The 27,603-nt window shown below is 47.6% G+C and overlaps 2 protein-coding genes across 9 annotated transcripts; both read right to left on the reverse strand.

Annotated features, from left to right (window-relative positions):
- Positions 1-1,277: 1,277 nt before the first annotated feature.
- On the reverse strand, positions 1,278-8,109 carry LOC143837311 (uncharacterized). 2 transcript variants are annotated; one of them, XM_077336958.1, is made up of 3 exons: positions 7,935-8,109; positions 3,377-4,360; positions 1,278-2,773 (listed from the first exon to the last, which is right to left on the reverse strand). In XM_077336958.1, the coding sequence occupies exon 2, from the start codon at positions 4,263-4,265 to the stop codon at positions 3,411-3,413; it is 855 nt and encodes a 284-aa protein (XP_077193073.1). In that variant the 5' UTR covers positions 4,266-4,360; positions 7,935-8,109; the 3' UTR covers positions 1,278-2,773; positions 3,377-3,410. The 2 variants fall into 2 exon arrangements, with proteins under 2 accessions (XP_077193073.1, XP_077193075.1); XM_077336960.1 differs by lacking the exon at positions 7,935-8,109 and adding an exon at positions 7,778-7,918.
- A 1,716-nt stretch (positions 8,110-9,825) lies between these two features.
- LOC143837315 (uncharacterized) lies at positions 9,826-27,577 on the reverse strand. Of its 7 annotated transcripts, none has more exons than XM_077336974.1 (8): positions 26,573-27,285; positions 25,050-25,172; positions 20,161-21,380; positions 15,516-16,528; positions 14,897-15,014; positions 12,564-13,196; positions 11,255-11,415; positions 9,826-10,205 (listed from the first exon to the last, which is right to left on the reverse strand). In XM_077336974.1, the coding sequence occupies exons 3-8, from the start codon at positions 20,762-20,764 to the stop codon at positions 10,197-10,199; spliced, it is 2,538 nt and encodes an 845-aa protein (XP_077193089.1). In that variant the 5' UTR covers positions 20,765-21,380; positions 25,050-25,172; positions 26,573-27,285; the 3' UTR covers positions 9,826-10,196. The 7 variants fall into 7 exon arrangements, with proteins under 7 accessions (XP_077193089.1, XP_077193092.1, XP_077193091.1 ...); XM_077336977.1 differs by lacking the exon at positions 26,573-27,285 and having other exon boundaries at positions 12,564-12,816; positions 13,060-13,196; positions 25,050-26,557; XM_077336976.1 differs by lacking the exons at positions 25,050-25,172; positions 26,573-27,285 and adding an exon at positions 27,457-27,577 and having other exon boundaries at positions 20,161-20,803.
- Positions 27,578-27,603: the final 26 nt, after the last annotated feature.

Raw genomic sequence — 27,603 nt, forward strand, 5'->3', positions numbered from 1 at the left:
GCCAGATTAGAAGTCCACACTCCTAACCACTACACCAAGCTGACTATCTAGGAACCTCCCTAGAAGCTAAAATGACTAAACATTACGAGAAGATGAGACTCGCTGGAAGGCAGTAACACTAGGAAAGGTTGAAGGCAGCAGGGAAAGGAGGAGACCCAACATGAGATGCATTGACTGAAGCTGATTCTTCTGTGTTCCCAGAGCTCCAATGGCTGAAGCTGCTATGGCAGCCCTAGAAAATCTTTTTAATTGAACAAGGGCAGCTAATACCAAGCTATCTTTCCACTGGTCCTACCCCCATTTTAAGCAGCTGGGCAGTCACCAGGGAAAGTACTGGAGGGTTCCCTGAGGCACCTAGAGCCTATACATCCTGTAGACCAGAGGTGGCCAAAGGGTGGCTCTCCAGATGTCCATGGACTACAGTTCCCATGAGCCCCTGCCAGTATGTGTTGGTCAGGGGCTCTCGGGAATTGTAGTCCGTGGATATCTGGAGAGCCAGTTTGACCACCCCTGCTATAGACACATTGGGCAGATGCATGACTTTATCTGTTACAGGTGTTGCCCACATCTTATATTCCTGCCCTTCTTATAACCAGTTCAGGGCCTCTTCTGCATGATGGATAAGCTGATGAAAACTCACTAAATATATTGTTGTTTTTCTGATCTCTGCACAGAAGAGTGAATTTACTCCGCAAAACTGATTCCACCTATTCATTTCTCTCCTGCTGCCTGAGATGATCTATTAGTCATGCAGACAAGCTCCTTAGTTATGCAGATTAGTGACTGCATTAGAGAACAAAGCGGAGTTGGCAAAACTACAGGGGGCAGGGCTATGAATTGTTTCATGCAGAGAGCATTGCAACATAGTTTTTCAACAGACTATTCAATACAGAACAACAATTGTAATATAATAAAGCGGTCTAAACTGGTTGTTTTTTAAACTGTTTTATTTGGCTCTGTGCAGAATACCTCCAGGAGAGAGATGATTTCTCCTCCCCATTGGCCAATTTATAACCACCCTGTGGGGTAGGTTGAGATTGTCATGGCCAGCATGGATTCCAACCTGGAACCTCCCACTGTAGCTCTTCAAACCATGAAGCTGCAACAACACAGCATATGACACACTGACCATATCAGGCCACAGCTTGCAATAACACACAAAGGCCCTTGGGTGTGTCTGAGGCCCCCAAACTTTCTCCAGCTCTGCACTTAAGCAAGATGTAAAAACGCAAACCCAAATGCTGCCGCAGAAGAGACAACACCTCCAGACCACTGTGTACATGGGGTGGGAAGAACCTTTAATTCTAGATAGTCAACAGATACACACACACACACTGGAAATTTACACAAAGAAAGCAGAGCTAATATTCCAGCCAGCTGATATCAAGCGTAAGCTATGTCACAATCAGGACATTTGAAGAGATTCAAAAACTTAGTGCCCGCAAATGGGGAAACGCAGCTTATATTTCAAGGCTGTAACTTGAGCGGAGAGGGGGGAGCTTTCTCTTTGCTTCTGGGGCCGTTGCTCAGAAAGGGAGGATAGACGTTTAAAAGACATCGGTGACAGCCAGCCGACGAAGGGCTCAACCATCAACTGATGTGGATCCCCAATTACTTAGGGCTTTGGAGCTCTGTCACAACGGCAGCAACCGGTGTTATCAGTGGCAATTGGTCAATGGGGAAAATTGTAAGCTTGTGGAGGATGTGCTGGATGGGCCTTCAAACATGGGCTTGAGCAAAGGCCTTCAAGGCTAGCAAGAAGGGGTGACTCCTGGGATGGCTTTGTGTGTTGCAGGCAGACCTAGCTGGTGGACCTTGCACTGCGGATAGTCCAATCACATGGCAAGCCTCCATGCCAGCCGTTTCAAGGAAGGAGTGATGGCATAAGGGACTTCCCATAAAACATGTGGGGAACAAATGGTGTTGCTGTTAGGACAGCTGGACAGGGCCTATGTGAAATGGCTTCAGCAACCATCACGCCACAACTCCTGCGTTCAAAGCCGGCCAGAGTTGATTCCTATCACAAAGTCATGGTCGGACCCTGGCCCTTCTTCAGTGGTCAGAGAACCCAGCTACCTTTCCTCCCAGAGAGTCTGGGGTGGGAACATACATTATAATTTGCCAGGGCTTCTCTGGAGCAAGCATCTAATTTTCCCATCTCCCAAAGGAGAGGACCAGCCATATTCTCTATCCCCTGGAAACACGGGTGGTGGTGGTGGTGGTGGTGGTCTGCCATTATCATGGACCTAATACACAAGCTAATGGGCAGGATAATGGGAACTTGCCTGTTTGAGGGTGTGGGAGAGACAGAAAAGAATCTTGCAGAAGGGCCAGAAAGAAATCTGGATCAGATGAATGAAATATTAAAAGTCTCAATGGCCCTTGCTGCTTCTGAAGATCACCCTTTCCTCACTGAATAAGCATGTACGCTGCACATTCAGTTTCTCATCCCTACCATCCAGCACCCCCCTTCTCCCGCCTCCCCTGCCATGTTAGGTCCTTGCTCCTACCTATTCATGTGCCATTTGCAAGCAGGCCTTCTGTAGGACAGAGCAAGTACAGAGCATGGCTTTGTTAACCCCCCCTCCCTTCCCTTAAAAGACTGACAAATGTAAGATGAGGTGTAGGTTTCCTCCAGGTGAGAGGCTTTCAGGCAGTAAAGTCTTTCCCATGCTCAGTAAACATGTGTTGCGGTTTCTGGCTTTCCATTTCTTGTGGCTGATCTACTTTTCTCTGGCACGGTAGATCAACTAGGTCTTTGATTCTCTCAAGCCTGCAAGGGAAGACGAGAACTCATGAGAAACCAAAAACAAAAAGAACCCCCTACGGCAGTGCTAACAGGACCCCCCTCCCCAAAAAACCCAACCTTTCTTGAGCAATGCAAGCCCCGTTCACATTACACGTGCAACCTGAATATTTGCGTCTATCAGTTTGAAAGAAAGAGCTAACATGTGTTCACTTTAAAGCCCTATTGAAAGGCAGCGCTAGACTGTTGAGGGGCCTAATTTCATCCTCTAGCTGGTTTTATTCCACCTTATGTTTTTGCTTTACATATTATTCCATCTATATTGATCAGTGCCCGGAATTGTTTTAATGGTTTTATGGGGATTTGAATTGTATGGGTGCTTTTATTGTGTTAACCGCCACGAACCAGTTATGGGAGTGGCGGTACAAAACAAATAAATAGGAACATCTGAATAAATGTGGGTTTTTAGATTACACGTCGAGCTGCCTAGGCATTGAACGTCACATGAGAATTACTTGGTGCACGTGTAAAGAAAGATCAAGTGTACACTGCATGTGGACTGTACATGTGTGCACTTCAAGTCATGAACCGGGCTGGAGCGGCCCAGCAACTCTTCCTCCTCCTACTTACTGATAACCAGTCCTGCTTGTCTGCCGAAGAGACTTCAGCGGAGCCAACTTCTCGCCGAAGCCCTCTGCCTTGCCCGTTCGGGGTAAGGCCGCCTCCCCGGCTCGGGATGCAGAAACTGGTAGTCTTCCGCCAGGGCCACCGCCTCGTCCCCGTTTTCTGGGTGACGCTCCCGAACCCAGCGCTGCACGTCCTCGGGCAGGAGGTTCAGGAACTGCTCCAGCACCAGCTGCTCCACAATCTCCTCCTTGCTGCGGGCCTCCGGTTTCAGCCACTGGAACAGGAGCTCCTGCAGCCGCTCGTAAGCCACCTGAGGGCCTTCAGTCTCTTTGTACGCAAAGCCCCGGAAGCGTTTCCGCTGGTTCTCGGAGCCCATGTTGGAGAGGCACGGGACAGCCTGCTCCACCTTGCCACAGCCGCCGGCCCGGCCAGCCTCCAGGCTGCTGTGAGCCTGCTGGGCATCCCCAAAGAGGTCAGGCAGGAGCATGGCTCTCCCCGGCTCCCGAGCATCTTGGCAGACGTCGGGCATTTCCTTAAAGGTTTCGTTATCGTCCTCCATCATCCTCTTTGACCCCTTCCCTTCTGCTACAGAGGGCATGGGCGCTGGCGCAGCCGCCTCTGCAGAAGTGGACGCCAAGGAAGCCTCCGTCTTCGACTCCTCTTCCCGTTTCACTTGCAAGCTTGCTGCGGCTTGACACTGATCGGCGGGTTGCGGCGGCATCTTCGCCCGTTTGGCTCCACCTCCTCCTTCTTCTGTACAGTCCCCATACGCCTCGGGCTCTTCTCTCTCCAAATCCTGACGCTCTGCTCTGAGGCTGCTGGCTGGATCCCTCTCCTCTGCTGGGCCAGCGCAGGAGGTATCCAGGCCTGGCTCTTGGACCTTTGTGTCCATTTTTCACGGCAAGGCTTCCTGCCAATGCTCGCCTGCTCTTGAGATGTGGGGGACAGAGGCCTCCTCGGACGTTATTTCTTCTTTCCTATAAAACCCTATGTGTGGGGGAGAAAAAGAAAAGAATTTCCCTTCAAGCCATACTTCAGCACAGCAAGTTTTGTTAAGATACGTGAGCTGCCTAGACCTAAAGATTTCCCCAGATAAAAACATTCCCTCCAGATCAGAATATCTACGCTCGTATGATAGTTTTCTAAGTGCTGGACAGCATTCCTGTTTTTTAATCTGTGCGCATCTTAATCGTCTTAGAAGCACATTGGACCAAAGCTTTCTCTGTCAGAGCTTTCTCTGTCCTGGCCCCCACCTGGTGGAAGGAGCTCCCTGAAGAGAGCAGGGCCTTGCCTGAGCTTCCAGTTCCACAGGGCCTGCAAATTGGAGCTCTTCCATCAGGCATTTGGTTGAGGCTGACCAAACCTAAAGCATCCACTTGCCTCCACCCCCCCCCCCAAAAAAAACCCTACCCATGTACAGAATCCCAAATCGATCTACCTATGGAACTACAGTCAGCAAGTTAAAGTTGTCATAGGAAATGTTACAGTACTTGTTATCCTCAGTTATAGACACCACTGATGTTATCAATTGCGTTGTATAACCTCTACGTTCCGTGTAAACTGCCCTGAGCCACAAGGGACAGTGGCATAGAAATATAAGTAAATACATAAATGTTTTAAAACTTTTTATAGCTTTGCTAACCACTCTGATTAAGAGCTAAAATGGGATATAAATACTTTGAACATACACAGCTGTCAGGTCCATTAAGGTTAGGATTTCTAGTCTGACTGGAGGCCGCTCTCCAGGGTCTCAGGCTGAGGCCTGATCTTTTAAGTGGAAATACGGGGGGTTGTGCTTGCCAGTCAGATGCTCTATAACCGGGTCATGGGCCCTCCCGTATTTTGAAGTACACGCTCTCCTTCTGAGATGGATTTAAAACGAGGGAACTGCTAATGATAGGCTTTATGCTGGGAGTAAGGGAAGAAAATGAGCTTGTGTGACTACCTTCAGCAGCTAGCTCCCCTCATCCTAGTCTTTTATATCCCAAATTGTCAACCAGCTTTATAAGCGTTTTACGATTGGTTATTGTGAACCCAGATCTTTAGCACCTTCAATCAGAAGCTACATAACAGCATGCCTGAGGCTGAAGGTTTGTCTAGGTCAGCCTCCCGCAGCCCTCAACAGCCAAACAGATGTCCCTCAAAGGTCGACAAGCATGGCGCAGAAGCTAAGGCCTTCCCCAGCTCTGTTGTACAGAGGGCTGCTGGCTCCAATCATGGAGGCTTCAGGTAGTCATCATGGCTCACATGCACTTTCCTCCATTAAACTAACTCCTTCCAAGTGCTAACTAAACTGGCAGGCATCACAAAAGCCATCTAATGTGGTGTAGTAGTTAAAGAGTTGAACCAGACTGGGGAAAACCCATGTTTGAATCCCTACTCTGCCATGGTAACTAGTTGAGTGACCTTGGGCCAGTCACATTCTTTGGGCCCAACCATATATTCCGGCCCCACCAGGGTTGTCCTGAGAATAAGATTAAAGAGGGCAGGACCATGTCATAAGCTGCTCTGGGTCCCCCACTTGTGGAAAATGCAAGGTAGAAACAAAGTAAACTAAATCATAGGGCAGTGATTTTCATCATCAGCTACTCTTTTGCTTTGCCTTTTATCTATTTATCTTATTTACTGTTGCATGTCTAGCCTGCCACTCTCTGCAGACTTGTGGCGGATTAAAGTATATGAAACCCCATAAAAGAACAATAACCATCAGACTCCCTAAAAACCCCAGTAAAACAAGATTGGCGGCATAAATCCCCACAACTGTCTACTCTGGGGTGGGGTGCATAAGATGTTAGTAACCTGAGGAGGGGCTTTATTATTAACCCTGGCCTCAATTGAAGACCTGGTGGAAGAGCTCCATCTTACAGGCCCTGTGGTAGCTCCATCAGGGTCCTCAGCTCTCCCGGGAGCTCATTCCACAAAGTTCGGGCCTAATCCAAAAAGGCCCCGGGACCTTCAGCAGATTAGTGCCTGCAGAGCTAAGGGCCCTACAGGAGGCATGAGACAAAGAAGGGCCCAAGCCACAGATGGCCTTAAAGGTGAGCACCAGAACCTTGAACTTGTTCTGGGCTGCACCTGGCAACTAATGCAGCTGCCTCAGCACAGGCTGAATATGGGCCCTCCAAGATGTCCCTGTGAGGACTTGAGCAGCCACATTCTGCACCTGCTGGAGTTTCCGGGTTAAGGACAAGGGTAGGATAGCATAAAGTGACTTACAGAAGTCCAGTCTAGGGGTGACCTGTTGCATGGATCACTGTGGCCACACAATCTGGGGGCAGATAGGGCGGTAGTAGCCTAGCCTGGTGAAGGTGGAAAAATGCCATGTGACCTGGGCCTCCCCCGAAAGGAAAGCTTCTGGAATTATCCCCAAGTTTCTAGCCAAGCACGAGATAATTCCTCCCATACAGTCACCCTCTGGCTGGGTACGAGGTAGCCAGACTGTGACTCTCCAGATTTCCATGAACTACAATTACCATGAGCCCCAGCAGCATCATGGGGGCTTGTAATCCATGGACGTCACAGTTTGGCCACCCTGACCTATCACCTAATGATTTTAGTTAAGTCCCAGTGAGCCAAGTGGGGCTTACTCCTAAATAGCTGCACCCTTAATAGCTTTAGATTGCAATATATGTAATCGAGAAAGCATCTCTTACTTTGCCCAAATCAGGGATGCAAGCAACCATTTAAACTACCAGGCCTTTATAATTCAGTGTTAATATACACAAGCTAAAATTGTCAACTCCCCCCCCCCCCCAATGTATATTATCACTCCAGACCTCAATTTCTGATAATTAAACAGTACATTCTAGTGTAGGAGTTGTGTGCAAAAACGCTGCACAGCAAGGCCAGCATCGGAAAACACACATTTCTGCAAGTGCAGACAAACCTGGGACGATGAACTACTGGACTAATATTCACCGTGTTTCATTACCCTTTCTCTTTGGGAGCAGACTGATAACCGAGCAAACAAGTTATTCCTCCTCCCACGTGTTCTCTGAACAATAAACAAAGCCTTCACAGTGTAACCCAGGGGTAGTCAAACTGCGGCCCTCCAGATGTCCACGGACTACAATTCCCACAAGCCCCTGCCAGCATTTGCTGGCAGGGGCTAGTGGGAATTGTAGTCCGTGGACATCTGGAGGGCCGCAGTTTGACTACCCCTGGTGTAACCAGTCTTTTTCCCCAGCAGCTAGTCCCATTTTTTTTTAAGCCCGTAAAATGGGTCCGCCCCCATTCAACACCGTACGAACCCGTGCTTAAAGGAGGCCTCCCAGCCGGAAAAGCACCCTGGGAGCGGCCTCGACTCGGGCGGCCAAGAAAAAGCCACTTCCCCCCTCCCTCCCCCTCCCTCTCCCCCTTTGTTTCCCCTCCGCCTTCCTTCCCGCAGTTCGCGCCTCAACCGACCCGGGGCCCGCTGCGCCCCCACCCAGAGGGCCGCATCCCCGCTCGAAGCGCCTGCCCATTCCGGCGCCGCTGCGTGGAAACGGCCCCGCTTGGCCCAGGCCGAGGCCCGGCAAGAGGGAGCCGCCGCGCCCGAGCATCTCCCCCTCACGGCACCTACCTGCGGCCAGGCCCCGCGCCGACTGAGCCTCCGAGCCCCACTTCCGGGAAGGGGCCAATCACGGCGGGCGCTGGCGCGGTTGTTTTATTGAAGACTCCACTTCCGGTGCCGCGCGCGCCGCCGATGGCCGTTAATTGAGCTCTGTGGGGGCATCGCGGTGCCGCTCTGTCTCGCGGCACCTCTATGGTCAAAATCTTCGGCTATTCCAGGGGTAGTCAAACTGCGGCCCTCCAGATGCCCATGGACTACAATTCCCATGAATTGTAGTCCATGGACATCTGGAGGGTCGCAGTTTGACTACCTCTGGGCTATTCGCTTGGTCTAAGCGTCGGCGCGGTGCGGGCAGATGCGCCCAGAGTTACTGAGAGAGAAGGTGCAGGCGACGTTCTGCCTACGGGCACTTAAAAAAAAAAAAGCCGGGGAACAACCTTTCTCCTCCGCTGCCCATCTCTGTGTGTTTGCTTGCTTGTTTAGGAATATTGAGGTTTTCCAGGCTCTTAGGTGCAGTGGAGCAGGCAGGAGTGCAAAGGCCCCAGAACAGGGATGGGCAAACTGCGGCCCTCCAGATGTCCATGGACTACAATTTCCATGAGCTCATGGGAATTCCCAGGGGCTCATGGGAATTGTAGTCCATGGATACCTGTAAGGCCGCAGTTTGCCCTCTCCTGCTCCAGAAAATGTTTCCCTCTGCCTTACACCCTCAGCCCCAACCCAGGTATGGTAGGACAGTAAAGCACACGCATTGCTCAACTCCGTGACCTACAGGAAGGATACGTGGCCCCTGAACTTTCCCACTTCTATGCCTCCCATTCACCCACCCACCCCACACCCTTAGTGGTGCTGGAAGCAGGAGACGAAGCTTGCTTTGCTCTAAGGTGGTGAGCTCGGTTCTGAACAGGTAGTCTTCAAAAGTGTTAACCTACTGGTGATGTAAATGCATCAGGCATATTCTGATAGGATCTATTTCCAGGTCAAAGACTTTTGTTTGGAACTGGATTATTTGCAGGGTTGGTTCTCTTTGTTTTACTGCTGTGCAGTAATAGCATTAGACTTCTGATTGTACAGATTTGCAGGCCACTTTAAGGGAATGCTTTACCCAAAGGGAGCATTGGAACTCTTCCCTCATCTCATTAATCCCAGTGCATAGTATCCTAGATTATTGCATCAATTGTCTAAATATGAAACTTCACATCTTTATTTAAAATGTAGACCAGGCTTTCTCATAAAGAGTGGAATTGGGTGAAATTGTCTGGGCAAGTTGTCCAAATCCAACCCACTCTCGACAAATATTCTTGCTTATCCCATCAAGCACTGTGTTCATGGAGAGTACCGCAAAAATAACATCTTAGAGAAGAACTAAGAGGCTGATGACAAGAATCACAGAATCCATCATAGGAAAAAGTCTTTTGGTTGAGTGATTATAAGAAATAACAGGATTCAGTTAGAAAATATCCACTCTTTTGTTTGCTATAAAACTAAGTTAAACCACTTAATTCCTTTTCAGCCATCTAAGCCAAGAGTCTCTCCAGAGGCAGTATATGCCTTTTCCCTGCAAGATCAGAGTGTTTCTGAACTATGAAACGCTATATAGCAAAAATCAATTCTGTTACATCAGTAGACTGACAGTCTACTGATGTAACAGAATTGATTTTTGCTATATATTCCCTGTCATGTAAGAAGATCATAGTCTGACAGAGAGTGCTTGCACTCGAAAGTTCACGCCCTGAATTAATCTTGGTTGGTCTTAAAGGTGCTACTGGACTCTCATTTTATTGTGCTACTTCAGACCAACATGGCTACCCATTTGAATCTACCCTGCAAGATCGTCATTTTTTGATACCCCAGCCACTTTGGCTCAACGTAGATGGGATTTATTGCAAAAAAGCAAAGATTGGTTCCCAGTTGCTTTATTTTGATCTCCGCAGGAAAGGGAAGAAACAGCTACTATCGTATAAAAAAACAAACACAAATCAACCCTAGTTTAACATTCAAAAGGTAAATGAAATCATGATCGCATCAGCACTACTGCAGGCAAAGGGCATCAAGCCCTGGCGCTTCTAAGAGTTGCTGCAGCCTGATCAATTTACATGATGCTCTAAGGAGGGACAGGGAGAGGAAGAATCTAGCAAGGTCAGTTGCAGAACTCCGAGAACAAGAGTTGAGGGCAGCTAAAGTTGAGGACCTTCATCCTAATTCTGTCACTATTGCTGTCGAATTTCTTGGTTGCCTTGGTATCGGGGTATGTTCAGGCCATTCGATGGTTCAGAAACGCTAAGCAATTTTTTTTAAAGAAAAGAAAAAAGCCTGTTAGTTAACCAAACAGAAGTTCCACATATATTCTCTTTAATGAGTGCAGACTAAGCACGTTCAACAGCAGCGGGAAACTTTCCCAAAAGCTTGCCCTGTTCAACCGTTCTCTGCTGTTAACAAAGTACTTTTTCGCCTCCCCGGTTGCCAAAATATTTGGAAACTTTGTTTTAACAAGGCTCAAGAACCTCTGTGCTTGAAGGGATGATTTTTAAAACTTCTCTCAATTTATGATTAGGAGGTCCAAGTAAACTAGAGGCATTCACTCACTTCGAAGGTGTTCGGTAGTGCTTTTATAAGAATACAATAGGAACAAAACCAACCCTGTACAAAGCCGAAAGTGAGAGCCTAAGGGGGAAAAAAACCCTCAAGCACATACCTGGATGCATTATGCTCCTTAAGGGCAGTAGGAAACTCTTTGGAAACAGGAAAGGGGGAGGACAGTTGTACTTGGTCTCCTGCACTTCCTCAGGGAGGGCTATTCCACATGACCCCTTTGTCCTCGGTCTTTACTGCAGATATTGTATTTGCAGCATCACAGTCCTAACCCCTGTCTCTGCCTCATCTGAGAAACCTTTTAGGAGGAGGGCTGTAGACTAATCTGTTTCCAGGTCACGGGCCAATCTCCATCACCACTCGCTACTGAAGCAATCCAGTCTGAGCAGTCCAGGGCCCTCTGAGGGTGCTGGAGAGTAGATTTAGAAAAGAGCAAAAGTAGTTCCTTGTACCCTGCTCAGATCAGATTGCTTGCCGTTTAAAAGGGCTATTTCTGCTGTTTGTGCAGGCACCTGCTCTGGAGTGAGGGGAAAGCAAAAGACTCCACCATACAGAGCAAGTAACAAAACTGAAATTTGTGGTCCCTCCTTTTTTTTCCCACCTGATTTTGGTGTGGAGAAAAAAAGATTACTGAGAATCCTGTTTCTATAGAACAAAAAGCAGGAAGTAGATAATAACAGAAGAACCGGTATTTTAAAAAAAGACAGACACAGGATAGGGCATAGGAGAAGTCTTACGTTTCTCTCCTGCCATACAGGCCTCGTAGGGATTTCAGCAACTTTCTGGGATGCATTTGTGGTTGACGAAGACATCCTGTTGTTGAGGATGTGTGCAATGGTGCCAAGAGCTTCTGATAAGTCTCGCAGGGCGGTCCCACTGAGGCCATACAATGTGGAAGCTGTACAAATAGCAAAAAATGAAACTGACCTGCAACAGTGTCAATATACAGAGTGACTGATAGGAGGAGAGAGGCTCACGGTCCTTTTTGGAATCTTTGCTGGCACCATCTTTCTTTTTTCAATCATTATTCTTTGATAATAAGATTGACATTGTATTTCTGAACTCAATCAGCTTTTCCAAATCCCTTGTTTAGATCTAAGGGTCCCAACTTCAACCATACCAAGAGGCAGCCTCGTATAGTAGTTAGGAGTGTGGACTTCTAATCTGGTGAGGCTGGTTTGATTCCCCACTCCTCATCCACATGCAACCAGCTGGGTGACCTTGGGCTCATCACAGCACTGATAAAGCTGTTCTGACTAAGCAGTGATATCAGGGCTCCCTCAGCCTCACCTCCCTCACAGGGTGTCTGTTGTGGGGAGAGGAAAGGAAAGGCAAATGTAAGCCACTGTGAGACTCCTTTGGGTAGAGAAAAGTGGCATATAAGAACCAACTATTCTTATATATCTTTTCTCTAATTATCTCCCCCTTCCCTGCTTTGCAGAATCATCTTGCTGTTCAATTCTCTCTGTGTGTCTCCTTCAAAGAGCTTGCCTCACCTGGCACAGCCTTCATCTGTCCAGCTCCTTCAGATCCCATTTCCGCAAAGACTTTCGGAATCCATCATTGGTGTCACCAATGAATGATTCTTGATTTCCCTCACCACCAATGCAAGTATTCGTGGTATTTGAATTCTGAATTGAACTTTGCATTACACTGCTATGGAGCTCTCCATTCCCGAGGCCACTATATCTAAGGGCATTTGCCCCATCAAGCAACTGCTATCACATTAGCCTTCCCAATGGCCAACATGAACCTGCTGAGTTGTGTGCAAATGCTTCTAGGTATTAGGGAGAGGGGGGGTGGGAAATGACTTGCCCCAGTGATGTTGCTCTCAGTAGCCTTCGAGTGGAGTGGTGTCATGTGTGCAGCCTGCGGCCAGCACTCTGTTCATGCTAAACCACAGCAAGCACTAACAATGTAAAAGAGCTACTGCTTGCTCCATGAGCATGCAGTCGCAAATGCAGGTCCCTGCAAAACAACAAGGTCAAGGACAGGCTAGCAACGCGAGGCAGTGAGGCAGCCATTCCCGTTCACGCCCCTGGTTACCTTGGGTTATCCTGAGCTCCTCGCGGACGGTGTCCAGCTCGGCCTTCAGCGCGGCGCAGGTGGCACAGGCTGGCAGCCCCCGGGGATCAGAGGGTCCCTCGTGGGTTGTGTCACCACTGCCGTTTCCGCTCCATGGAGAATCCAGCAGCAGGTCAATGCTGTCACTGAGAGACGGTCCGTCGGCTTCGGGAGACGTGCGGCTGTCGTTTCTATGCCGAGGGCTGGAGGCAGTATCATCCTTGTCAAAAGCCAGCTGAGAAGGTACAAGGCTTGCTGGTGTCTTCCCTGTGCGCAACGTACCACAAGGAAGCACCCCATTCAGAGATTCCGAATCCCTGCCACTGCCCTCCACCTTGGCTTGCCCCTCAGCTGTGCTTTCCCCAGCCGCAGCAAGAGAGTGCCCCAGAACAGATCTTTCCTGCCCCTTTGCTTTCCCCTCTTGCTTTCCTGGCCTGGGAGTCGGTCTGTGGTTTGTTCTCTCCACAGCCTCAGTCACCTCCTGTGCCTCTAAGCTATTATCCAACTTCCTGTGTTTTGCTGCGGCCTCTCCGTGTTCTCCACCTTGCTTGGGCGCGATCCATTCTCTCAGACCCGACTTGGGCCTCTTCCTCAGCCGGTGGTATGCTTCTGTACCTGAAGATGGAGAATAAGTTTATCTTGAGAGACCTGCCAAGATAGAAAAAAATAACAGATGGGCTTTTGGTTACGGCCCTAGGCTGGGAATCAGAAGACCTGGGCTGTTTACCCTCACCTGCAGCAACCCTGGATGATCATACTTCCTGACTTTGCAGCCAGGAAGAGGCTGGATGGCCCATTATGCACGGAGTGGAAGGTCCGCATTCGGGGTGGAATGGCGGCGGCTAAAATCACTAATTATGCACGCTGCAGGCGGCAACCGGGCGCAGAGTCAACGTATGCCACCGAAAAAGCCGCGTTACCGAGATGCGAAAGAAAGTGGAGCTTCCCGGGACCAGAGTGCAACCAGAAGCGGCTCCGAAGTAGCCACGTGCATAATAGATAACTAACCCTTGGGACTCTGGGTTTTGCCGCCGTTGCGTCCCGTCCCGTGCGTAAGCGGTTTGCTTCGCTTCTTCCTCCTCCGCGTTCTCCATGCCGCTGTTTCAGTGGCCATGCATAATAGGCCCGTGGCCCAAGTAATCATGAATGCAGTTCTCAGAACTGGGTAAAAATTGCTTGGCAGTCTTTTCTTACCCTCAAAATAATCTTGTGGTAGTCAAGGAGATGACATTTATTAGGGATAGTGTTTAGTACACAAATTGCCCTGTGGCTGTAGAAATGTTTGCATGCATTGTTCAGGTTTCTTCCTCTGTTCTGTGATCAAAGCCTTCCTGCATTTTTCATCTTGGTGTAGTGGTTAGGAGTGTGGACTTCTAATCTGGCGAGCCAGGTTTTAATCTGTGCTCCCCCACGTGCAACCAGCTGGGTGACCTTGGGCTCGCCACAGCACTGAGAAAACTGCTTTGACCGAGCAGGAATATGAGGGCTCTCTCAGCCTCACCCACCTCACAGGCTGTCTCTTGTGGGGGAGGAAAAGGAAGGAGACTGTAAGCCGCATTGAGCCTCCTTTGGGTAGAGAAAAGCAGCATATAAGAACCAACTCTTCTTCTTCTTCTAATCTGCTTACTGACTCACTGAAATATTTCCATCATATTTCTAATCTCCCTGGTGTCCCACTGACAAAGCCAGAAGCAACACCACAACATTCTGGACATTCTGGGCACTGGACCAATAATACCATCTCAGCTCCAGAAGACAGTGTTGCTTCAAACAGCAAGAATTCTGCAAAGATACATCTGCCATTCCCAAAAACATAACTAGTAGAATAGCAGAGCACCCTCTACCAATCAAACATCTATGACAATTAATAAATTGATAATATTGCAGAGGACGAACAGGGGCTGACTGTGATCTGCTCAAAGATCACCCAGCCATTTCATATATTAGAGGTAACTAACCCTTAATTTCTCTAATAAATTAAGTGTCCATGCTATTATTTGAAGTGTGGCACTGTGTCACAAATTAAAGTGATACCTCAAGTATTTTCAGACATCCACCTGAATATATTTTTTATTGGGATGCCTTGTGAGGCGGACAATATTTGGGTAATGGATGTGCTTCCTTTGTTAGCAGGAATCTACACTCCCACCTTTTTTTCCACTGGCTACTTTACTGAGTCTAGAGATATTCTGCCTTCACCATGGTGAGGTTTGCTACACCTGCATGAATAATGGGTGCTGCAAGAAGTTCAGGGAAGAGGTCGGAGTGATTATAGCAAAAGACAGATGTTTTTGATTTAATAAGCAAATCCTTACCAAGTAAGCCAGTCCTCCCACGATTCTCTTGACCATCTTTGACACACACTTGTGTTTCATTGTCATCCAATTTTCCTCTGGAAGAAACTGGAACCACATCCTCAGATGTCACTCGTGTCTGGAACAAGAATGTCACACCAGTAGTCAGGACTTGCTGCTCCTATAATGGGCCCCATAAAGCGTACAGGAGCTGATCCCCTATTGCCTGTCAACCCTGGGTGAATATATTAGACTTACTGTTTCTTAATAATGATCTAAGAGCCTCTTGTGGTGCAGGGTGGTAAGGCAGCAGAAATGCTGTCTGAAGCTGTCTGCCCATGAGGCTGGGAGTTCAGTCCCAGCAGCCGGCTCAAGGTTGACTCAGCCTTCTATCCTTCCGAGATCGGTAAGATGAGTACCCAGCTTGCTGGGGGGTGAACGGTAATGACTGGGGAAGGCACTGGCAAACCACCCCGTATTGAGTCTGTCATGAAAACACTAGAGGGCGTCACCCCAAGGGTCAGACATGACCCGGTGCTTGCACAGGGGATACCTTTACCTTTAATAATGCTTTGTGATGTCTCATATCCCACCCACCTACCCCCCCATTAGAAATAACTAATTCTCAGCATGCTCTCACCCGGTCCCGTTTCCTTTTGGACTCAAAGTGAAGCTGGAACCTCTCTGCCAGGGCCACAGCCTCCTTGCCATTTTCCGGCTGACACTCTCGTACCAAGGTCTGGATTTCGGCAGGAAGGATGCTCAAGAATTGCTCCACCACCAGCAGCTCCATGATCTGCTCTTTGGTGTGGACCTCTGGCCTCAGCCACTGATGCGAAAGGTCCCACAGGCACCGGTAAACCTCCTGGGGCCCACAGGCATCCTGGTAGCAAAACTGCCGGAAGCACTGGCGCTGCGTTTCGAGGTCAACGTCCGTTTCTGTCTCTTTAGCACAGTTGTTACCACACAGCTGCTGGGCTTTGTTAAGGCCTTTCCCAGGCCCTGTCCCTGCTCTGGGAGTCGCTAACACCTCTTGGCACTGGTCGTTAGGTGACTGCTGAGACAGAAGCCATCTTAGTATCTCTTCAGCTGTCCAGTACTGTACCTCAGGAGGTACTTTCACAGTTCCTCCAAGGGCCTCCTTCACAGCAATCCTGGTTAGACCCTTCCCTGATACTTCAGCCTGCATTATCTGTTCTAGCAAAGCTTGTAACTGGGAGCCAGGACCTGCAGCTGTTCCTGCTCCACTCTTTGCAGACACCTGCAAGGCCTGCAGGGCACTGGGGCAGGCAGTGGTGGTAGGGCTGACAGGAGCTCGAGACAGTGCCTGGACAAGCTCCGTTTGCTTCTGGAAAAGTTTCTCAAAGAGCTGGGCTTGGAATTCCCTGTCCTCCCGGCGCATCTCCCTGTCATGCTGGATGAACTCTGCTAAGCTCTGCTTCTCCTCAGCTTGGCTGGCCACCTGTCTCTGCATTCTCTGCAGCTCCAGATGATGGGAACGGCTGTACTTGTGGCCAGCTGCCCTTTGATAGCTTGACTGCCCCTCTCCCTGAACCTTTTGCTTCCGGGTTCGAAGGTGAGGACGCTGGTCAAGCATGGAGATGAGATGCCTTGGGGTAGGCTGTGTTTCCATCACTATAGGAGAGGCCACATCTATAAAAAGCAATAACACGCAATGAACATCTGGAGGAAGGCAATTATGTGCAAATACCTAACATCTTTAACAGTTGGGATATCCAACTGTTCTCCCCATCCTCCCCATCAAATGATCCTCCCCATCAAATGTTTGAATGGGCTTTAGCAGCCAAAGACAGGGAGAGCTTAGGTATTGTAGGAACTTGATTGCAGGATTGTTGTTGTTGTTGTTATGTGCGAAGTCGTGTCCGACCCATCGCGACCCCATGGACAATGATCCTCCAGGCCTTCCTGTCCTCTACCATTCCCCGGAGTCCATTTAAGTTTGCACCTACTGCTTCAGTGACTCCATCCAGCCACCTCATTCTCTGTCGTCCCCTTCTTCTTTTGCCCTCGATCGCTCCCAGCATTAGGCTCTTCTCCAGGGAGTCCTTCCTTCTCATGAGGTGGCCAAAGTATTTGAGTTTCATCTTCAGGATCTGGCCTTCTAAAGAGCAGTCAGGGCTGATCTCCTCTAGGACTGACCGGTTTGTTCGCCTTGCAGTCCAAGGGACTCGCAAGAGTCTTCTCCAGCACCAGAGTTCAAAAGCCTCAATTCTTTGACGCTCGGCCTTCCTTATGGTCCAACTTTCGCAGCCATACATTGCAACTGGGAAGACCATAGCCTTGACTAAACGCACTTTTGTTGGCAGGGTGATGTCTCTGCTTTTTAGGATGCTGTCTAGATTTGCCATAGCTTTCCTCCCCAGGAGCAAGCGTCTTTTAATTTCTTTGCTGCAGTCCCCATCTGCAGTGATCTTGGAGCCCAGGAAAATAAAATCTGTCACTATCTCCATTTCTTCCCCTTCTATTTGCCAGGAATTGAGAGGGCCGGATGCCATGATCTTTGTTTTCTTGATGTTGAGTTTCAAGCCAACTTTTGCACTCTCCTCCTTCACCCGCATCAACAGGCTCTTTAGTTCCTCTTCACTTTCTGCCATTAGAGTGGTATCATCTGCATATCTGAGGTTGTTGATATTTCTCCCTGCAATCTTGATCCCAATTTGTGACTCCTCTAATCCCGCATTTCTCATGATGTGCTCTGCATACAAGTTAAATAGGCAAGGCGACAGTATACAGCCTTGCCGAACTCCTTTCTCAATTTTGAACCAGTCAGTGATTCCATGTTCAGTTCTCACTGTTGCTTCTTGACCTGCATATAAATTTCTCAAGAGACAAATAAGATGCTCTGGTATTCCCATCTCTTTAAGAACTTGCCACAATTTGTTGTGCTCCACACAATCAAAGGCTTTAGCATAGTCAATGAAGCAGAAGTAGACGTTCTTCTGGTACTCCCTAGCTTTCTCCATGATCCAGCGTATGTTGGCAATTTGATCTCTAGTTCCTCTGCCTCTTCGAAATCCTGCCTGTACTTCTGGAAGTTCTCGGTCCACATATTGCTGGAGCCTAGCTTGTAGGATTTTGAGCATAACTTTGCTAGCATGAGAAATTAGTGCAATGGTGCGGTAGTTTGAACATTCTTTGGCATTGCCCTTCTTTGGGATTGGAATGTAAACTGACCTTTTCCAATCCTGTGGCCATTGTTGAGTTTTCCAAATTTGCTGGCATATTGAGTGTAGCACTTTTACTGCATCATCCTTTAAGATTTTGAATAGTTCAACTGGAATGCTGTCACTACCACTAGCTTTATTGTTGCTCAGACTTCCTAAGGCCCATTTGACTTCACATTCCAGGATGTCTGGCTCCAGGTCAGTAACTACCCCATTGTGGTCATCAGGGATGTTAAGCTCGCTCTTGTATAGTTCTTCTGTATAATTTTGCCACCTTTGTTTAATCTCTTCTGCTTCTGTGAGGTCCCTACCATTTTGGTCCCTTATCATACCCATCTTTGCATGAAACGTTCTCTTCATATCTCCAATTTTCTTGAAAAGATCTCTGGTCCTCCCGATTCTATTGTTTTCTTCTATTTGTTTGCACTGTTCATTTAAGAAGGCATTCTTATCTCTTCTAGCTTTTCTCTGGAATTCTGCATTCAATTGGGTGTATCTTTCTCTTTCTCCCTTGCCTTTCACTTCCCTTCTCTCCTTAGCTATTTGTAAAGCTTCCTCAGACAGCCATTTTGATTTCTTGCATTTCTTTTTCTTTGGGATGGTTTTAGTTGCTACCTCTTGTACAATGTTGCGAACCTCCGTCCATAGTTCTTCAGGCACTCTGTCTATCAGATCTAATTCCTTAAATCTATTTGTCACCTCCACTGTGTATTCGTCGGGGATATGATTTAGTTCATACCTGAGTGGCCTAGTGCTTTTCCCTACTTTCTTCAATTTAAGCCTAAATTTTGCAACAAGAAGCTCATGATCTGAACCACAATCAGCTCCTGGTCTTGTTTTTATTGACTGGATAGAACTTTTCCATCTTTGGCTGCAGAGCACATAGTGATTGCAGGATTAGATGCACAGAAATTAACACAGAGAGCTCAAGCCCAAGAATATTAATTTTCATTATGCTCTGTTGATCAGATTTGATTGCAACAGAACATTCTTCACTTGCAGTTTCCATTTCTCCAGTGATCTCATCAATACACAGAAAGTATTGAATTGACCATTTGTTTCCCTTTTACAGGATGGGTCCGTGGGTGGCAGTGTTTACCAATTCAGCCTGAGCTAGTGAATTTTCATCTAAAATGTCCAGGTGCAATAAATGGCGGAGAAAGAGCTAGCAGAAGTACAGTTCCTGGGCTGCAGTTACCCGACCACTGAAATTAATATGGCTTCCCCTTCTTGGCCATATCTAGGGTGTCAGGAGCTCTGGACCTTGAACAGAAAACCTCCAAACCCCAGCATATTTCCACTGAGGAATATTTGCAAGGTATATTATCCTCACAAAAAAATCCTGCAGTCCAAAGGGATGAAGGGTGTCAGTCAAGGAAGCATCAAGATATGAATGAGCAAGTTACCTAATATGCTGTGGGTGCCCTAACATCCCACCGAACTAAGAATGTCTCTTCTGAAAATGGGCCTTATCTGTCAAGTCCGAGATATCTTTTGACTTAGTTGATTATTAGATGGTAGCAGGATTTTGACAATAGCAGAGAGAACTTCCACAATTCTTCAAGGCCTGCAAAAGGGAGCTCCTCCACCAGGCATTTGCTTGAGGCTGACCAACTCAACACATCTGCTGGTCCCTCCCCCCCCCCCACCTCAAACACCTCCTTCCATGACTAAACAATCTGACCTCCCCAGGGATATGTCAATGATGTTGTTCTGTTGAAATACTGTTCTGGTTGACATGCTATGTTATGTTATGATTTTCATTTGACAGATTGTTATAATGTTCTATGTAACTATTTTTACAGCGTTCTATGTAAACCGCCCAGAGCCATGGGGGGGGGGGGGTCGAGAGAGAGAGAGAGAGAGAGAGAGAGAGAGAGTCAGTGCTTGAGATATATATGGGTACCAATTAAATAAGGAAGGATAGGTAAGATCCTTTGGGACTAAAGGCCTAATAAATGTCTCAGGACAAATAAACACCTCAAATCAAAAGGATTGATAGTATACCCCATAGAGCAAGGAGTCAACCTGACCTGGGACATCCTGTAGCAAAGGGCTACAGGACACACACATTCTGTCAAAACAAACAAGAGCGCTTACCAAGTTCAGGTGATATCTCATCTTCCGATTCCTCTTCCTTTACTTGGACGGGGATGACTTGGATCTCACCAAAGGCATCTTGAGACTCTGCCTGAACATAGCTGAATTCATCAGTCCCTTGACTTTCAGACGCAGCAGCCTGTGACAACCAGTGTCCTGAGGCCTGGGATCCCCAGCGATCTGAGATGCCAGAATGGGAGCCCCAGGGCTCTGAGAGCGAAAGTCCTTCCTGCCTGTCCACAAGGGTGCTGGATCCTTCACTAGCCTCCGAGGGAAAGCCCGGCCTGCAGTTGATGTACTGTGTCATTATCTGGTCTATTTCATCATAGAACGGACACTTGATGGGGGGCCGCCCGACGGAGTTGTTTTCTTTGGCTTTGCGGTAGGCCACTTTGAGACCTTTCATTTTCTCCCGGCACTGGTCCCCAGTCCGGTATATGCCCATTTCTGCAAGGCGCTGGGAAATGCCGTCATAGACTGCACGGTTCCTCCCGTGGGAGCTGAGATCATGAGTCACCGCTGCCTCAGTCCACAGGGCAAGGAGGACTTTGATGTGCTCTGCTGGCCAGCTGGCTGCCCGCTCTTGGGGTCTGTCCCGCCTCATTGTTCTCAAGACAAACCCAAGGTGCTTTGCTGATGGAAGCTGATTTGCAAGAGATCAGGTGTTTGGGGGATTCAAGCACCAGCAACCCCGATGCCAGAAAAGAAAAGGCAAAGAAATTCAGGGCTTCCAGTCTCCTTGCAGGCAATCTCCCTTAGATGATACTCAGTTTGCTTCCATAAGTTCCCCATACAGAGATTAAACAGACTGTGCAGCCTCCAAAACAAGGAATCTCAACTTAAGAGTAGTCACAACAGTTTTGTCTTCCGACTCATACCCAAGGCTGAACAACTGCTCCGGAGCAGAACTTTTAAGGAAGTGCCATGAGAGTACTACTTAGGGAAGGAAGCTTTAGTTTACATAAGAAGAGTTAGTTCTTATGTGCCGCTTTTCTCTACCTGAAGGAGTCTCAAAGCGGCTTACAGTCGCCTTCCCTTTCCTCTCCCCACAACAGACACCCTGCGAGGTGGGTGAGGCTGAGAGAGACCTGATATTACTGAAGAAGAAGAAGAGTTGGTTCTTATATGCTGCTTTTTTCTATCTGAAGGAATCTCAAAGCGGCTTACATTCGGCTTCCCTTTCCTCTCCCCACAACAGGAACCCTGTGAGGGAGGTGAGGCTGAGAGAAGAAGAAGAATTGGTTCTTATATGCTGCTTGTCTCTACCCAAAGGAGTCTCAGAGTGGCTTACAATCGTCTTCCCTTTCCTCTCCCCACAACAGACACCCTGTGAGGTGGGTGAGGCTGAGAGAGCCTTGGTGTGGTATATAAATACACGAATAATAAATAAATATCCTTGCTCGGTCAGAACAGCTTTCTCAGTGCCGTGGCAAGCCCAAGGTCACCCAGCTGGTTGCCTGTGGGGGAGCCCCAGATTAGAAGACTGCACTCCTAACTACCCCTAACCACTCCATCAAGCTGGCCAACATCCCAAGCAGAAAGCCTTTGGTGTTGTGTTTACACCCAATAGAGAGCACATCTGATCATACTGACATGTATCCTAGTGCTCTGCTCAGCAAAGTCTGAAGCATTCCTCCTGCCTAAGGAGTTATTTTCTGACTTAAATGGCTCATCCACAGATGGTTGGCCTTCCGGTTTTACTGAGTGGAGTGGGGGGGAAATTACGTTTCAAAAAGATATTAATATAACTGCTGAAAAAATCCTAAATGTCCGTGCCTAAAAATATAATGTAATATAATATAATATACAAATATAAATATAATATAAATATATATATAACAATGAGATATATTTTCCATTCCTGCCTAGGACTAGTGGTTAAAAAATATTTATTACATTTGTATCTAATTGTTCTTCCAAGTATCCAAGAGCACCAGAAGGAGACTTTCTCAATGTTATATTCACAACAACCCCGTGAGGAGGACTAGACAGAGAACCAGTTAGGCAGCCCACAAATACCCAGCAAAAGGCTTAATGGGAACATTGGGATTTGAAATGATGCACTGAACTACATTTTCAGGTATCCACTGAAAGTACTCTTCTTATTCAATAACCCATGGCTACAATCTGTTTCCTCAGCTAAAGTCTGCTTTTCTGTTTGCTATATAAGTGCTTGGTTTCTTTTCAAAACATCTGGAGATGCACAATAGAAGCAAGCAATGCTCAAAAGCTTGCATTTGACTAAAAAACATACTCGAACCTTACAATAAATGCAAACCTGACAGGGACCCGATTATTCAACAGGGCACTCTTTCAGTCTATTGTGTTTTAAAGTGCTCTTTGGGAGGGAAGGTGGCATGGTACAGCCCAGTCTTATCAGAACTTGAAAGCTAAACAAGGTCAATCATGTTTAATACTTGGATGGGCGAGTTTCAAGGACAACCTCCTGAAGAGGGCCTAAAAAGACTCTTGCTGGGGTCACTGTCATTTGGCTGTGACTTGACAGCACTTTACATCCGAAAAGTTGTCTTCATACCAACAGCTCACTTGCTTCTTCACTATCTGGTATCTGGAATCAGAGTTGGAAGGGACCTCCTGGGTCATCTAGTCCAACCCCCTGCACTATGCAGGACACTCACAACCCTATCGCTAACACTGTAATCTGCCACCCCCATGAATCTTCACAGAATCGGCTTCTATGTCAGATGGCTATCCAGCCTCTGCTTAAAAATTTCCCAAGATGGAGAGCCCACCACCTCCCGAGGAAGCCTGCTCCACTGAGAACATTTTTGTTATTTGTCTGTCTTGTCTGACTCGTTTTTGTTGGGTTGACATAAATGTCTTTGACTGCAGTACTGTTTTCTCTCTCCTGGCTTTTAGAATCATAGAATAATAGATTTGGAAGGGACCTCCTGGGTAATCCCAGTCCAACCCCCTGCACTATGAAGGACAAAACCCTATCACTTATCCACTGTAACCTGCCACCCCCTTGAGCCTTCACATTATCAGATTCTCTGTCAGATGGCTATCCAAGCCTCTGTTTAAAAATTGGAGAACCCATCACCTCTCGAGGAAGCCTGTTCCACTGAGAAACCATTCTAACTGTCAGGAACTTCTTCCAGATTGTTAGACGGAATTTCTTTTGAATTAATTTCATCCCACTGGATCTGGTCAGTCCCTCTGGGGCAAGAGAGAACAACTCTATTCCATCCTCTATATGGCAGCCTTTTAAATACTTGAAGATGGCTATCAGATCCCCTCTTTAGACAAGATACCTACATTGTGTGCTTTTCTTCTGGGAGAAAGGACAGATCAGCGTGCCTTGTGTGATAATACTCTGGTCCAAGGATACCAGTATATGTCCACACAAGCTGCTTTACCTGGATATACAGGGCAGCAACACCCTCTGTCATCCCACCCTTCCCTGACTGCATCAGCATTTCCCCAACCACTTAAGTAGGTGATATCCTGATATATGTTCTGCAACTATTTTGTTACCTCAAGCCCGATGAAGTCATCAGCACTTGCATTAGGAAGTAACCCTGTGGTTTATTAAAAATAAATCATCTTGCTGTTTTCACCAGCCATTGCTCTGTGTAATATCACGAGTGATGAAATGCACTGTTATAATATACATGCAGCCCCTCAATGTACGCACAATGATTTAGTATGAAATACTGTGCAGAGTTACCCTAGTCTAAGCCCATTCGCTTCAGTGTTTAGACTGGAGTAACTCAGCAGAGGATTGCACTATTTGAACCTTATAAGCAAAATAAAGAGTTATCTGACCACAGGGAGCTTGTCTACATTTAATAATGGGGAAACAAGAAGGAGCGGGTGAGAGAGAAAAGTGTGGTAACAAATATATGAGAGAGTAAAGTTATACGTGGTTAAAATTTGTTACAGCCGTAGATGAGGATTAAAGGGTTAAGACAGGGACCTCATTGAAAAGGTAGGGTCTGAAGAGGGCACCATGTACATGTCCAGGGAGGGAGCACTAAGCAGAGATTATGGTGAGGCTAAGGGAGGTAGAGACAGAGAAGAGGTCATGGGTATATGATGGGAAATGGCAGATAAACCATTCCGGTAATTGGTATTGCCCTATCTAAGTTGTCTTTAATTAGCTGGCAGCAACAGGGATACAACTTTGTTAAGAATTTTAGACAAAAGTCCTATGTTTGTTAACTCCACAAAATCTAGTTCTGTGACTATAAGAAATTACACATGTTTAAAATCAAAGGCTTTGGAAGGAAAATGGAACAATTTTGAGTGAAAAATTATCATGTATCAAGAGTGGAACTAGAACAGGTCTATAAGGTGAGCAAAAATACAGTGGATAGGTAGGGGATGTCACAACTTTACTAATAGAACAAGTCCTGTTCCAGCTATCTCAATGCTGACTAATTGACCATGAGAACAGCAAAATGGGTCAGCCATATGATAACCTGAATGCACATAATACATCAGCCTTGTAAGCTGCCTGGATGGGAGCCTTCTTGAAAAGCCGATTTGGGCTCCTTAGAGGAAAAACAGGGTAAGGCTGTATTAAATAATAAAATTTATTGTAGTTAGAACATACACCTCACAAAGGTGGGTTCTATGCTATATAAAAACAAACACATGTAATACAATTCTATTATCTTAAAAAGGTCTTTTTGGAGCCTAGTCCTATGCATGTATATAAACCAATCCAGCCTCTTTCAATGGGACTTGCTTATGAATAAGTGTCACTGCGACTCCTACACATTTGCTCAGGTGTCACGTTGTATTCCACAAGGCTTATTCTCAGATATCATGTACAGAGCACTGCAGCCTCACAGTGCATCTATGTCTCTAGTAACATAAATCCTATTTTTTTTAAAAGTCCTCCTACATTCCTTGGTACTTACTTGCAAGTCAATGTGTCATGGATTGAAGCCCAGTCCACTTGCATAGAACAGAAGTTTTATGGTTCAAGCCTAACGTTCTCATAAATCCTGTAGCATTCCATTGAGATCATTCCCAGATTGCAGCTTTTAATGCAGATATAGAGCTTGGGTCAAGCCAAAGATCCATGTATTTCATACCATGCCCAGCTAGATGTATCTGGGAAATCCTCAAGCACTGCATTAAAGTATTAACTTCCCCTTGCTATTTGACTACAAAAACTCTGATTCTAGAGATATGCTGTCTCTTTGCAGTTTCTAATCTGCAAGGACTGATTTGATTCTCCACTCCTCCACGTCCAGCTAGCTGGGTGACCTTGGGTTAGGCACAGCACTGATAAGTGTTCTCACAAAGCAGTCCTGTCATAGTACTCTGTGCCCCACCTATCTCATACAGTGTCTCATAGGGTGCGGAAAGGAAGGGAAAGTGATTGTAAGCCGCTTTGAGACTCCTGATAGTGAAAAGTAGGCTATAAAAAATTACTCTTCTTCAATGGCCACTTTGCTATCACTGACAAGCTCACTTCCTGAAAAAAACATAACACAGCATCCTTTGAGGCTTTTGAACTCTGGTGCTGGAGAAGACTCTTGCGAGTCCCTTGGACTACAAGGCAAACAAACCGGTCAGTCCTACAGATCAGCCCTAAATGCTCCTTAGAAGGCCAGATCCTGAAGATGAAACTGAAATACTTTAGCCACCTCATGAGAAGGAAGGACTCCCTGGAGAAGAGCCTAATGCTGGGAACGATTGAGGGCAAAAGAAGGGGATGACAGAGAATGAGGTGGCTGGAGGGAGTCACTGAAGCAGTTGGTGCGAGCTTAAATGGACTCCGGGGAATGGTAGAGGACAGGAAGGTCTGGAGGATCATTGTCCATGGGGTGACGATGAGTCAGACATGACTTCGCACCTAACAACAACAACAAAGTCAAGGGTGCCATTGACTTTAATGGGAATTCTGTCATTTTCGCCTTTCGCAGGGCCTGGGGAGTGGGTTTTTCAATTACAGCCTCCAATCTTTCAGGGTAGCTCTGGGAGGCTTCCCCCCTGACCCTCCCTCCAAATTTCTCAATGATTGGACCATGGGGTCTATTACTAGGGGTTCTGAAAGAGGGTGCCCCCATCTCTCCATTCTATCCAATGGGCGGAACTTCAAAGAAGCATTGTTTTTAATACCCTGCTTTTCACTACTTGAAAGTCTCATACAAGTGCCTTCCCTTCCTCTTCCCACAACAGACACTCTGTGAGGTTGTTCAGGATGAGAGAACTCTGACAGAACTGCTGTGTGAGAACAGCTCTAACAGGAATCCGATTAGCCCAAAGTCACCCAACTGGCTGCATGTGGAGAAGGAGAAGGGAGAAATCAAAACCAGGCTGTGCTTTTATAACCACTACACCAAGCTGTAAGCTGGGCTCAGAAATTTTTCACTCTTTTCTCTCCCACCTCTTCTCCAAAGTCTTCAGGATAGTGTATGTGATTTTTTCTTACCTATATCCTGTGAAGACTCCTGGGAAATAGATGAAGCTGAGAGGGAATGACTGGGCCACGGTCACCTAGCAAGCGTCAAGTGGGGATCTGACCTCAAATTCCAGTCCAGTTCTATACTGAAGACCACTGGGTTAAGGGGCCTCCCAGTACAATCCTCTCTAGGGACTTCCCCACCAAAACCAGCAGGCTCAAACTGGGGTCACCAACAGGCCTGGAGCAAAACACCCTGTCCCTTGACTAGAAGCTTAACATGATGCTAGTTAACGGTTGACCTTCAGTGCCACAAAAAACCTTCAGCTGTCCGTCTCTACATTTTAAGCCTTGACTCAAGGGACACCAAATCCCCCCCACCCCTAAAGCTATGGACCCACTCCGCATAGGGCTGTGCCACCGGTCCCAAGTTCAGACCTAAACCAGCACACGTTTCAAATAAAAGAAATACTTCCTTGGGGCGACTGAAATTCTTCCCATCCGACCAGAAACAACGCAAAGGCTCGGGAGATGGACAGGGAGGAGACAGGCCTGTTGGGAGCCTCCCCGCCTCAAGAAACGAGGCCTGGGGCGAAGGAGGATGCCGTCCGCTGAAGGGCAAGATGGGGACCAGCCGCTTCACGGAGAGGGACGGAGGGAAACCGCCGAGGCCCTCCATCCCTACCTGCGGCCCGAGGGGGGACGCGCCTCCCTCTCCACACCTCCGCATCCCACCCCCGCCGCCTCCTCCTCTTCTTCCTCCTGAGGCAAAAGGTTCCCTCAGCCGGCCTCCCCTCTCCCCTCTCCCCTCCCCTCCCCTCCCCTCCCCCCTCCCCTCCCCCCTCCCCTCCCCTCCCCTCCCCTCCCCTCCCCTCCCCTCCCCTCCAGGTGAACGGGGCCAACCGCCAACCTACCTGCGGTTAAAGAGCCACCATAGAGGGGAGGAGCCGTCTCCGCTCACAGGCCCGCCCACCCCTCCCAGCTAACGAGACAGACGGAGGACAGTATTCATTGGTTCGGCCGCTTGTCAGTCAAAAGGCAGGTCGACAGCGGGGTGGCTG

The sequence above is a fragment of the Paroedura picta genome, chromosome 5 (genome assembly GCF_049243985.1).
Source record: "Paroedura picta isolate Pp20150507F chromosome 5, Ppicta_v3.0, whole genome shotgun sequence".
Lineage (NCBI taxonomy): Eukaryota > Metazoa > Chordata > Lepidosauria > Squamata > Gekkonidae > Paroedura > Paroedura picta.